The sequence below is a fragment of the Lichenostomus cassidix genome, chromosome 27 (genome assembly GCF_008360975.1).
Source record: "Lichenostomus cassidix isolate B80296 chromosome 27, HeHo_3.0, whole genome shotgun sequence".
NCBI lineage: Eukaryota > Metazoa > Chordata > Aves > Passeriformes > Meliphagidae > Lichenostomus > Lichenostomus cassidix.
In genome coordinates this window covers 5,314,292-5,326,957 of record NC_139507.1, presented here as the reverse complement: position 1 = coordinate 5,326,957, position 12,666 = coordinate 5,314,292, and the positions used below count along the sequence as shown (strand labels likewise).

Genomic DNA, 12,666 nt, shown 5'->3' with positions numbered 1-12,666 from the left:
CTCACCCCAATCCCATCTTTCCCACCCCAATCCCTGCTGTCCCACCCCAATCCCATCTCTCTCACCCCAATCCCTGCTCTCCCACCCCAATCCCAACCCTCCCACCCCAATCCCTGCTCTCCCACCCCAATCCCATCTCTCCCACCCCAATCTCTGCTCTCCAAGCACCACCACCCCACCACGGGGTTGGAGAGCTGCACCCCAAATCATCATCCCTAATCCCATCAGCGATGATCCCGGTTTTCCCTAAACCCTCCTCCGCAGCTTCCCAGCCCCAAATCCGTGCCCTCCCGGGGGTCTCTGTGCCCTCCAGAGGGTCTCTGTGCCCTCCAGAGGGTCTCTGTGCCCTCCCGGGTGGGTTTCTTCTCCCCGGGGCGAGTCAGGTGAAGCCGTCTGAGCGCAGGACAGGCTGGGTTTGAAAGCAGATTAATTAAACTGCATTAGGGCGGCGCGGGCAGAGCTCAGAATGCAAACAGCCCTAACTCGATTTCTCTGACTTGCAAATCGCGGCAGGCAACTCGGCCGAAATCACATTAAGGCTGTTTCCACCCCGAGCCGTGTCCTCGCAATGCTTTAATGCAGTTTCCCTAATTCGATTTAAACGCATATCGAGCCTCGTTCGGCTTTGGGGACCCCCGGGCAGGGCTGGGACCCCCGGGCGGGACGGCGTGGGTGGGAGAAGGACCAGCGCCAGCCCCGTCCCGCCGCGCTGCGATCGACCCCACACGGCTTTGGGGTGGAAAAACCCCATTGCTGCCCGATCGCCGTGCCCTGGAATCCCCGCGGATCCTGCGGGATTTTCGGGAGAGGCGCTGGCCGGAGAAGAGGAGGCTCTTTGTTCTTCCCGGCCCGGGGGGAGGACAATGAGCCCTTTTGGGGCCGCCGCGCTGCCCGGCGGGGAAATGTCCCCAAAACCGGACAGCCTCGGGAAAGGGCTCGGGGAGGAGTCCCAGCGCTGGGCTGGGGTGTTGTTCACATCCATGGGATTGTTTGGGGTGCAGCTCCACATCCATGGGGTTCCAGCTCTATTTTAGGGTGTTGTTCCATACCCACGGGGTCCCAGTTCTCTTCTGGGGTGCAGTTCCACATCCATGGGGTTTCAGCCCTGTTTTGGGGTTCGGATCCACATCCATGGGGTTCCAGCCCTGTTTTGGGGTGCAGCTCCACACCCATGGGGTTCCAGCTTTATTTTGGGGTGTTATTCCACACCCATGGGGTCTCAGCCCTGTTTTAGGGTGCAGCTCCACACCCATGGGGTTTCAGCCCTGTTTTGGGGTGCGGTTCCACATCCATGGGGTTCTAGTGCTATTTTGGGGTCCAGTTCCACTGTCATGGGGTCCCAGCCCTGTTTTAGGGTGCAGCTCCACACCCATGGGGTCCCAGCTCTATTTTGGGGTGCGGTTCCACACCCATGGGGTTCCAGCCCTGTTTTGGGGTGCCCCTCAGTGCCACCACGGACAGTGGGGTCCCAGCTCTATTTTGGGGCTCTCCATGCCCCCCCGGACGCTCCCAGCCCCTCCCGTCCATCCCGCAGGGTGTTGGGGACACTCCGAGCCCCCCAGCCACGGCCACCCCTTTTGGGGACACTCCGAGCCCACAGCCACCCCCTCTGGGGACACTCCGAGCCCCACGGCCACGGCCACCCCCACACCCAACCCCACCCACCCCACACCCGCCCCCCAGCCACTGCCACCCCCTGCCACCAGCGCCACCCGCGCTGAGTCACCCTCAGCGTCCCTCACAAAGGTCCCTTTCTGCTGCCATTTGGGACAGAGGGTGGCACTGGCTCCTGGCCGGCTGCTCCCGCAGCTCCCAGCCCCAAAACCCCTGGGTTTGGCACCAAAAATCCCCTGCTCTGTGAATGGGAAAAGCTCATCCCACAGGGAAAAAGGGAAAACGGGCAGCACAGACCCGGCGTGAGCGAGAGGCAAAGCTGAGGGGCAAATCCCTGTCACCCCAGAGCCAGAAATCCCAAATTTAATGAGTTTTTCCCTGCGTGGACCCAGGGGAGGAATCTCTGGGTGTTTATGGCTTTGTCCCCAGTTCGGGGGTGGGTTTGGGGTTGGATGGAAGCTGATCCGGGGCAAAGCCACCCCTGCCCGTGCCTCAGTTTCCCCACTCAGGAGGTGCCACCAGCCCAGGAGGTGACACAGCGGTGCCACCAGCTCAGGAGGTGACACGCCGGTGTCACTGAGCTCCCGGGACCCTCAGGAGGACACTCAGCTCCCTTCCCATCCCAAAACGCTCTCTGGGGTCCCAAAATCCCCCCGGAGGAGAACACACCGCGGGAAGGGCGTCGGGGTGGTTCTTTTTGTTTAAATTCCCTCTTTTCCCCGATTTCCAAAGGGAGAGTTCTGCTTCCCTCTAGCGGCTCGGGGACAGGAGGGACACAGAGAGGTTTTGTCGCCGGGAAAAGGAGCTCGCTGTGCCTTGTCTGCCGGGAGGAGGGAGGAACGGTGAATTTTGGGTGCTTGGAAAGACAAGGAGCTGCTGGAGAGGGTCTGAGGAAGGCCAGGAAGGCGATTTGGGGTCTGCAGCACCTCTGTGAGGAGAGAGGGAGGAGGCTGAGCCTGGTCAGCCTGGGGAAGGGAAGGGTGAGAGGAAATCCCACTAACCCACAGGAATCTCCATTGGGAAGGAGATCTCATCAATCCGTACAGATATCTCCAAGGGGATCAGGATGATGCCAAACTGTTCAGTGGTGCCAGGACGAGGAGCAACGACCAGAAATAAAAACACAAATCCTACCTCAGCAGGGAGAAGAACTTCGCACGGAGGGTGGCTCGGACAGATGACCAGGGATGGCCTGCAGTGTCCCTCTGGGGATGCAGACATTCCAGCCCTGCCTGTGCCACCTGCTCCAGGTGACTCTGCCTCGGCAGGGGTAGGGCTGGGTGATCTCCAGACGTCTCTTCCACCCTGTTCTGGGGCTCTGTGAGCGGCTGTCCGCCCCCCGGCCCGCCCTTGTGCCCCGCATGTCCCTCACTCCCCTCACGCGGCCAGGACTACACCTCCCAGGAGGCCTTGCGAGCAGCGCGCTGTTCCAGCCAATAGCGCGCGGTCTTGCTCAGCCGGCAGCCCGCCGCGGGGCACGCCGGGAGCTGTAGGCCGCCCGGCAGCTAGCGCTGCCTGTAGAACTGCACATCCCAGACAGCCACGGGAGACACCGACCAATGAGGAGTTCCCGTCTTGGCTCGGCGCGCAGGCGCGCTGGGCGGGCGGCCGCGGATTCATGTGGAGGTCAGCGGCGCGGCGGGAGCGCGGGCGGCGGTGGGTCCGGGAGCGCCGCGGGGCCCGGGGCTGGGGGCGGCCGGGACGGGCCGGGCCGCTCCCTGAGGGCGGGCGGGGTGCGCACAGCGAGGGGCAGGCGGCAGGGCGGCCGTGCTGGGGGCGAGCGGCCTAGGAAGGGGCGGGGAGGGGAGGCCTGGGGGGCTCGGGGCGGGCGGGACGGGCGGAGCGGCGGCTGGGCCTGCGGGGGGCTCGGGGTGCTGCGGGTCCGGGCCTGGGGTCTGGGGAGGGAAAGAGCCCTGGGGCTGAGGGGTTTGGGGAGGGAAAGGGGCTGAGGTGCTCGAGAAAGGGGGAAGGAGCTGCCCAGGCCATGCTGCCCGCTGTGGTTTGGTGCTCTGGGCAGGGTCGATCCCCCGCGGCAGCCCCGGAGGTCTGACGGGCCCGGGGGGGTTTGCAGGAGGGTTCTGGAGCGGGGGCTGGAGCTGGAGCGGTGAAATGGCTGCGAAGGTGTTCGAGAGCATCGGGAAGCTCGGCCTGGGCTTGGCTGTGGCAGGAGGAGTTGTCAACTCTGCTCTTTACAACGGTGAGTGGCACGAGATCGGTTTGTTTTGTGTTTCTGTCCATGTCTTGACTTCACAGCGCTTTTATTGCCCAATAAAAACTGGCTGATGCCTTGCACGGCTGTTTTACACCGCAAGCACTGTGAGTTCCTTTCTCCAAAAGTCATGGAGCTGCTCCATGGGGAGCAGACTGGGAGTTCCATCTGCAGCTTCTCCTTGCCTCGCTGCTCCCAATGATCCCATTAATTCCCCTGCTCTCCTGTTCATTAAGGCTTTCCCCCTCCCAGACGCCCCCTTCCCGTGGCTCTGGTGGCAGCAGTGACATCCCTGACGCTCTCTTTCCCCCCGCAGTGGACGCAGGACACAGAGCTGTGATCTTTGACCGCTTCCGGGGCGTGCAGGACGTGGTGGTGGGAGAAGGGACGCATTTCCTGATCCCCTGGGTGCAGAAACCCATCATCTTCGACTGCCGCTCGCGACCGCGCAACATCCCCGTCATCACCGGCAGCAAAGGTGCGTGTGGGACTGTCACCTGGGGACAGCACAGCCAGGGCTTGTCCTTCTGGAACAATGTGGAATTGTGGTGCTAAAGCCACAGAGGTGCCAGTGGCCCTGGGGACAGCACAGCCAGGGCTTGTCCTTCTGGGGGTGGAATGGTGGTCCTAAAGCCACAAAGGTGCGTGTGGGACTGTCACCTGGGGACAGCACAGCCAGGGCTTGTCCTTCTGGAACAATGTGGAATTGTGGTCCTAAAGCCACAAAGGTCCCAGGGGACAGCACAGCCAGGGGCTCCCAGGGGTTGGGTTTGTCCTTCTGGGTGTGGAGTTGTGGTCCTAAAGCCCACAAACCAGTGATGGCCAGGAATGAAACCAGTTCCACCTCAGCACGAAGTGACCAAGCACTGGACAGGTGACCAGGGAAGCCTGGAGTGTCCCTCTTTGGATGCAGACATGCCAGCCCCACCTGTGTCACCTGCTCTGGGTGACCCTGCTCTGGGCTGGGTGATCTCCAGAGGTCCCTTGCAGCCCCAGATGTGACTCTGGTGATCCCCAGTTTGGCACAGTCAGGCATGGCTTGATCTCTGTGATAAAGGACAGGTTAAAAACTCTTCCTTTGGTGCTGTAAATCACAGAATCCCAAAGAGTTTGGTTTGAAGGAACCTCTGGAGCTCACCCAGCCCAAGGCAGGGTCACCAGTGGTGGGTGACACAGGTGGGGTTGGGATCCTCTCAGTTGGATCCCAAGGGGAAAATGGGAACAAAACCAACTCCTTTTTTCTGGCAAACACAAGCTGGGGGGTTTATTCCTGCTTATCCAGTAGGCCTGGAGAGGAGAGATCCCTGACTGACAGAATCACAGTGTTGGAAGAGATCTCCAGATCACCGAGTCCAACCCATGCCCTACCACCACCTCAACCAAACCATGGCACTGAGTGCCACGTTCAGTCTTCTTTTAAACCCATCCAGGGATGGTGACACCACCCCCTCCCCGGGCAGACAACTCCAAAACTCCATTCCTGTTTCAGTAAAACCCCTTTTGCTAATGCAGACCTGCAGAACGTGAACATCACGCTGCGGATCCTGTTCCGGCCCGTCACGGCGCAGCTGCCGCGCATCTTCACCAGCATCGGCGAGGACTACGACGAGCGAGTGCTGCCCTCCATCACCACCGAGATCCTCAAGTCCGTGGTGGTGAGTGCAGCCTCTGGAATGGCAGAATTCCAGCCTGGGTTGGGTGGGAAGGGAGCTGAACCTCACCCAGTGTCACCTCCTGCCGTGGGCTCTGAGCTCTGTCCAGCCTGGCTGTGGACACTTCAGGGATGGTGAACACTCCAGAGCTCCCTGGGCAGCCTTTTCCCTGCTGCTGTCCCAGCTGGAGGCTGTCCTGTCACTCCCTGTTCCCTGAGGTGTCCATCCTTTCCAGGCTCGTTTCGATGCTGGGGAGCTCATCACACAGAGGGAGCTGGTGTCCAGGCAGGTCAGCGAGGACCTCACCGAGAGAGCAGCCACCTTCGGCCTCATCCTGGATGATGTGTCCTTGGTGAGTTCTCCCTTCCCTGCTTTCCCCATTGGAGCCTGAGGCTGGGAAGGAGTCAGTGATAGCCAGAGGATGGTGGGCTGGACACTGAGACATGTGGACATTTGGCCATTCAGACCCATGTATGTGTCTGTGTTTGGGAGGATGTCGTGGGCACAGCTTTACTTTTGTCCCTGTGACCTTGGGCAGCCCTTGGTGGCCCTTGAGTGGCTGCAGGCAGCAGCAGAGGCTGCTGAGGGTGATGGATTGGGCTGCAGGTGCTTTGGGGCTTGGCAGCAGCTCCACAGGCATCCCCAGGAAGCACCAGGATGGAAATTCCCACTTGGACAGCAGCTTCTCCTACAAAGCTTTCTCCTGGTTGCTCTTCACGATATCCAAGGAGGGAGCTCTGCCCTCCCACCTCCCTTTCTAAATTAAATGAATCCCTTTCTAAATTAACCATGCTCAGATCAGGTTTGTACACACACCTCTCTCCTTGTCCCCTGCAATCCTTGGAATCTTGCTGGGGCACAGGGACAGCGGGAAGCCTTTAAAGGCAGGAAGGTGACTTTGTTTCTGTTTCTGGACACTTTGTTTCTGGAGCTCTCCCGTGTACCTCCCAGGCTGAGCACACCGGGAATGGGATTGGGATGCATGTGGATCCCCACTGGTCCCAGTTTCTCTCAGGGCTTCTCCATCCCAGTGCCACTGGCCCAGCAGAGCTGCTGTGACCTGCTTTGGTTTGTGTCCCCAGACCCACCTGACCTTCGGCAAGGAGTTCACGGAGGCTGTGGAGATGAAGCAGGTGGCCCAGCAGGAGGCAGAGCGAGCCAGGTTCATCGTGGAGAAGGTACTCTGTCCTCCTGGCAAGCTGCTCTTTCCCTGTATCCCCATTTCCCCTGCTCTGCCCATTCTCTGTATCCCATTTCCCTTGCTCTGCCCATTCCCTGGATCCCCATTTTCCCTGCTCTGCCCATTCTCTGTATCCCATTTCCCTTGCTCTGCCCATTCCCTGTATCCCTATTTTCCCTCCACTGCTCATTCACTTTCTCCCTGTTCTCCCCTGCTCTGCCCAACCCCTGTATTTTCCCTGGTCTGCCTATTCCCTGTATCCCATTTCCCCTTCACTTCCCATTTTCCCTGCTCTGCCCATTCCCTGTATCCCATTTCCCTCCCCTGCCCATTCCCTTTCTCCCTGTTCTCCCCTTCACTGCCCATTCCCCATATCTCCCTTTCCCATTTCCTGTATCCCATTTTCCCCTCCTCTGCCCATTCCCTCTCTTGGTTCTCCCTCCCTTGCCCATTCCCTGTATCCCCATTTTCCCCTCCCCTGCCCATCCCCTGTATCCCATTTCCCTTCCCCTGCCCATTCCCTGTTCTCCCCTCCCCTGCCCATTCCCTATATCCCATTTTCCCCATCCCTGCCCATCCCCTGTATCCCATTTCCCCTGCTCTGCCCATCCCCTGTATCCCATTTCCCCTGCTCTGCCCATCCCCTGTATCCCATTTCCCCTCCTCTGCCCATTCCCTGTTCTCCCTCCCCTGCCCATCCCCTCTGGGCTCTCCCCAGGCCGAGCAGCAGAAGAAGGCTGCGGTGATCTCAGCCGAGGGCGACTCCAAGGCGGCCGAGCTGATCGCCAACTCGCTGGCCACGGCCGGGGACGGGCTGATCGAGCTGCGCAAGCTGGAGGCGGCAGAGGACATCGCCTACCAGCTCTCTCGCTCCCGCAACATCACCTACCTGCCCTCGGGACAGTCGGTGCTGCTGCAGCTGCCGCAGTGAGCTCTGCCCTGCCCGCCCCGCCCTGCCTGCCCGAGGAGGAGAAAACACCAAAAAAAAGGAAAAAAAAAAAAATCATTGCAATTTCCTCGCGGAGGAAACGGAAATTTGGAAATCGGATGGGATTTTCGGATGGGGAATCAAATAAAAGTGAACGCTCGTCACACCAGGCCTGCGGGTTGTCCCCTGGGTGGTCACGGCGGTGGCTGCGGGGACTCGCTGGGCTTTGGGAATTGTCCCTTCCCGGGTGGATGGAGCAGCAGGAGCAGAGCTGTCCTGGGATGAAGCCCAGGTGAGTCCCTGGCCGTGGCATCCATCAGGTCTCAGAGCTGCCTCAGTGCCTTCAGGCTGGCTGGGGCCACCCCACCCTGCAGGGCTGTCCTGTCCAGTGTCACCCCAGAGCCAAGGGACACCTCAGCCAGGCCAGCCCTGTCCCAGTGTCACCAGAGCCAGGGGACACCTCAGCCAGGCCAGCCCTGTCCCAGTGTCACCCCAGAGCCAGGGGACACCTCAGCCAGGCCAGCCCTGTCCCAGTGTCACCAGAGCCAGGGGACACCTCAGCCAGGCCAGCCCTGTCCAGTGTCACCCCAGAGCCAGGGGACACCTCAGCCAGGCCAGCCCTGTCCCAGTGTCACCCCAGAGCCAGGGGACACCTCAGCCAGGCCAGCCCTGTCCCAGTGTCACCAGAGCCAGGGAACAGCTCAGGGCAGTGGCTCTGCTGAGCCTGAGGGTGAGGAGAAGGGAGTTCCCGTGCAGGAAACCCTCAGGAATTGGGACATCTCCTCCTCCCCCTGAGCTGTTCCCCTCCCCAGCCCCTCAGGCACAAACCCTCTGCTCCATCCTGCTCGTGTCGTGCAGGGAAGCTGAATTGTGAGGAGGATGTGATGGGTGAGATTGTGTAACCAGCCTTCAATAAATGTCACAGTCCCGAGGATGGCAGCCTGGGTCCTTGCTTTTAATTTTTTTTTCTTTTTCCCTGTAGAAATGCAGTTTGGGGTCAGTGGGGCACAACCCAGCTCGGGCTGGGGCACAAATGGAGGTTGGGGTCACAACCCAAGGAAGGTTTTTCCTGCCCAGCTTGGGGTAGCTGGGAAAAATCTCAGTCTGAGGGTTCCTTGCTGCCCTTCCCAGCTCCAGGTTTTGCCTCCTCCAGCACTTGGAAAGGTGCAAATTCCCAAATCCCTGTTTCCCTCCTGCAGCTCTCTCAGCATTCCTCTTTCCCCACCTGCCCAAGGTGCTCTTGGCTCCGTGGGGAGCTGCAGGAATACCTGGGAATGGCTCAGAGCTGAGCTGAGTGTCAGAGAACAGCACAGATTTTGGGTCTGGAATGCTGCTGCGATGAACGCTGCTGGAGGGCTGAGCCTGGGAAGCGCCTGCCATTGTTCATGTGCGGTTTCAGTGATTAACGGCAGCTCCGACTGGTTTGTGCTTCCTGGGAGACTTTTCCCTCCCTTTCTCCTCTGCTCAGAGCAGCCAGCCAGCCTTTTGTTCCCCACCAACAAACAGGAAACCCTGATTTCCTCTGTGCTCACCCTCTCCCGAGCCTGCTTTTTGCAGATCCGCAGCCTCCCTGGGGTGAACAGCCAGGAGCACAGAGCAGCCTCGGGAGCAGCTGGGATGAGCCTGGAGAGCTGCTGGAGCCTCCCCAGGTGAGGCAGCTCCCAAGCCTTGGGGTAATCCGTGCCCTGCAGCAAGCTGGCAGCAGCTCTGAGAGCAGGGCACTGGGGAGGAGTTTCCTCCCTGCTTCCTCTGTGCTGTTTATATCCAAGGGGATCCAGCAGAAAATGCCTGTGCTGGAAAACACAGGAGGAGGAACTCGGGGAGAGAGGAGGAAATCATGTCCCAGGTCACGGGGAGATGGGCAGCGATCCCTGGGGTTTGGGGGTCAGAGTTGGGGTCAGGACTGCAGGGCTGAGCTGTTCCTCCTGCTCTGTTTGCCATCAGGGTTCAGTGCAGCACATCCTGCCCTGCTCCCCTGCAAGGTGGGAATGGAAAGATCTCCAGTTAAACCAGTTTGTTCCGAGGTCCAAAAACCCTCCTTGCAGTTCTCTGCTGCTGATGTGAGCAGAGCTGTCCTTTACCTCAGGGCCAGAACCGTCCAGCACCTGCTGTGGTGACATTTTTATTTAATAATTGCTCCAGCACGACCTTTAGAACTTCCCTTACGAGGAATCTGGAGTTTGCTTCATTTTAAAAAGGGGAAAAAAAAAAAAAAGCACAAACCCGAGGCTCCCCAAAGGGAAATTTTATTTTTCTGTGGTTTTTGTGCAGAGGCTGCTGGCTCTGATGGTGCAGTCATGTTCTCCTCCCCCAGAACCCCACAGAAAGTGAGCAACCTCCCCCTGGAGCTGCCAGCTCTGATCCCAGGCACGAGGAGATGCTGGTGGGTGTGAGTTCTGCTCTGCTCTGCTCTTTGGAGGCAATTAATCTTTAATTGTGCCTTTCCACCGAGCTGAGAAAGGAGCAGAGTGGGAACAGGAATTTCCTCTGCTCGAACTTCTCCTTTGCCATGACACAGCCTGACAGCCTCTGAGCTCCTCACAGCATCCTGTGACAGAATCCTGCAGGAAAAACCCTTTGTTTCCCTTTGGTTCCTCTCCCACTCCTGCAGGGCATCCTGAGAGCAGCACAGAGCAGATGTGACAGATAAAGCCTGGCAGTGTGGTTGGGCTGCAGAGCTGCAGGGCTCAGCACCATCCGTGCCTCAGTTTCCCTTCCCAGAGCCTGCTCTTTCCAGCATCCTTCAGCAGCACCAAACTCCCTTTTTTTTTTTTTTGGTTTTTTTTCACATTCTCTACTTTTGCTGTACTTTTCACCCTGAAAGGCTTTAAGCTGCTTAGACAAAAAAAAATCTGGTTTGTAGGGAAGGCAAACGTGAGCTAAGGCCGAGACACTGCAGGAGCTGAGGAGGAATGAAGATCTGTGTCACCTTTACCTGACACGGGAGGGTTTTTCCCACCCTGGAGAGAGAGAAAATGCAGGAGAAGGGGCTCAGGAGCCAGGAGTGCAGGGATATCTGTGTCTGATCCCCTGGAGGGTGTGGAAGAGGCTGGTGGCTGTGCTCCTGTGTTTAGATCCTTTGGAACAGGAGCTCCGTGTGCATTCACCTCCCAAGGAACAGAAAACCCCCAGGATTCTCCTTCCTCCCCTTCCCAGGGCAGGAAATTCCAGCACCTGGCATCTTCTCCCTGTTTTTCCTCCAGAAAGCACCCTGCTCCTTCCAGCTGACCATTTCCCTGCCCAGACTGAACAGCTCTGGGTCAGCGTGTCCTGCTCTGCTCCAGGGACAGCAGGGAGGCAAACAGGCAGCATTGTTCTGATCCCAGCCGGGGCTTTCCCTGCCCTTCCAACTCCAGCCTGAACTTTGCCTCGTGGAGCACCAACAGCTCTGAGCAGGGAGCTCGGATCTGGGCTTTGTGCTCAGCAATCCAGAGCAAGCCAAACACTCTGGTATTTGGAACTCTGGGGGAGTGAGGGCGTCGGGATTTTTTGGCAGAATCTCAAATCCAGTGCCCTAGACTGTTGGGGATTTGCCGAGGAGGAAACAAACCGCAGGTGGAGGTTGTGGACTAAAGGATTTAGAGAAAAGTGGCAAAAGAGAATCCTGAAATCTTTGGGAAACAGCAGCGCTGCCAAAGGGATGGTTCGTTTTTCACAGTTCCCTTCCCCCTAGCCGGCTCTGCTGCTCTCACGAATTCCTTCACGGCTGCCAAACCCAAACCACAGCAGCGCTGTCCCTCCTACACAGCGGTTTTGGGGCTGTGGAGGCTCGGAGCTCCCCAGGGCAGGTGGCACCTGGAGCAGGAGAAAGGAGCGGTCAAATAGAAAACCCAAATCTATCTGAGCTTTTGCTCCTTTCCACCAGCACGGCGCCTGTGCAGGGCTGAAGGCTGAACTCTAATTCAAATTCAAATTGGGGAGTGGATGTAGGTAACAGCTCTGGCCTGATGGCTTATCAGCTAAGTATGCATTTGAAACCAGCACAGAAACCACTGAATCATCCCATGAAGGACCTTCACCCCGGAGGGGGCTTTGGGGGTCTCCAAAGACCACCAGGACATAGACAATGCGTGGTGCACATGCTAATGACATTAATGACTTCTGAGAAATTATTTGAATAACCACTCCTATCCTGGAGAATGTGATGAATATTCATGAATTTTACCTGTAACACTGTGTCTTTGGGGGTACTGAGGTGTGTTTGGTGGAAACAATTCCCACACACCCGGTGCATTGAATAAATCAAATACCCACTGCTCTGGCTTGGTCTCTGCAGTGTTTCTGGGCTCGATCAGGCGAATCGAGCAGGCAGTGCAGAGCAGCCCGAGCTCCCCACGGCCTGCGGGAGCCTCACACCTGTCCCGAGCACCTGAAAAGGTGCTGCGCCTTGTCACCTCGCCCATCGGGGTGCGACCGAGAAACCGCAAGCCGGAGTTAAGTAGTTGTTAGCATGTCAAGGGGAGAGGAAAGTTGGAGCGAGTGGGAACTGGGGTTTGGCACAGGAACAGAAGGGATGAGCTCCTCCGGTGCTGCGGATCGCTCAGGGCCTCGCTGAGGGGCTTCGGGCCTCGCTGAGGGGATTTGGCCTCGCTGAGGGGCTTCGGGCCCCGCTGAGGGGCTCAGGGCCTTACCTGGTGCCGAGGTCAGTCTGTCACCTCCGAGGGCTCCGTGAGGGCTCAGCCCGGCTCACCGCACCGCGGCACGGCCTGCCCGCCTCGCTAATTCGGGCGGGCTCGCTAATTACCCGCACGGAGTAACGGGCGGCCCTGCTGAGGGGAACCGGGGCGCCCCGCAGTCGAACCCCCCGGCTAATGGCGCTAATTAGGGCGCGGAGCTAATTGGGCACCGAGCGCGCTCCCCGCGCCCCTCACGCCGCCCCGCGCATGCGCAGCGCCCCGCCGGCCTCACCTGCGCCCCTCAGGTGCAGCGGCGGGAAAGGGGCGGCCGGCGGGAACGGCCCGGAGCGCATGCGCACAGCGCCGCTCCCCCCGCCCGCGGCTGTGCCGTGCGTGCGCCCCCCGCCCGCCGTGCGCGCTCCCCGGCCAGCCGTGCGCGCTCCCGCCGCGCGCCTGTTACCGTCCCC

The 12,666-nt window shown here is 59.4% G+C and overlaps 1 protein-coding gene and 1 long non-coding RNA gene across 3 annotated transcripts; one reads left to right on the top strand and one right to left on the bottom strand.

The window, feature by feature from the left end:
- The first annotated feature begins 3,104 nt into the window (after nt 1-3,104).
- PHB1 (prohibitin 1) lies at nt 3,105-8,522 on the top strand. 2 transcript variants are annotated; one of them, XM_085083498.1, is made up of 7 exons: nt 3,105-3,240; nt 3,686-3,811; nt 4,140-4,301; nt 5,336-5,478; nt 5,711-5,827; nt 6,558-6,653; nt 7,374-8,522. In XM_085083498.1, the coding sequence occupies exons 1-7, from the start codon at nt 3,174-3,176 to the stop codon at nt 7,584-7,586; spliced, it is 924 nt and encodes a 307-aa protein (XP_084939624.1). In that variant the 5' UTR covers nt 3,105-3,173; the 3' UTR covers nt 7,587-8,522. The 2 variants fall into 2 exon arrangements, with proteins under 2 accessions (XP_084939624.1, XP_084939623.1); XM_085083497.1 differs by having other exon boundaries at nt 3,151-3,270.
- On the bottom strand, nt 7,396-12,616 carry LOC146426759 (uncharacterized). Its single transcript, XR_014856689.1, has 2 exons — nt 8,140-12,616; nt 7,396-7,996 (listed from the first exon to the last, which is right to left on the bottom strand). It is a non-coding gene; the product is annotated as an uncharacterized LOC146426759 (long non-coding RNA).
- Between the last annotated feature and the right edge of the window lie 50 nt (nt 12,617-12,666).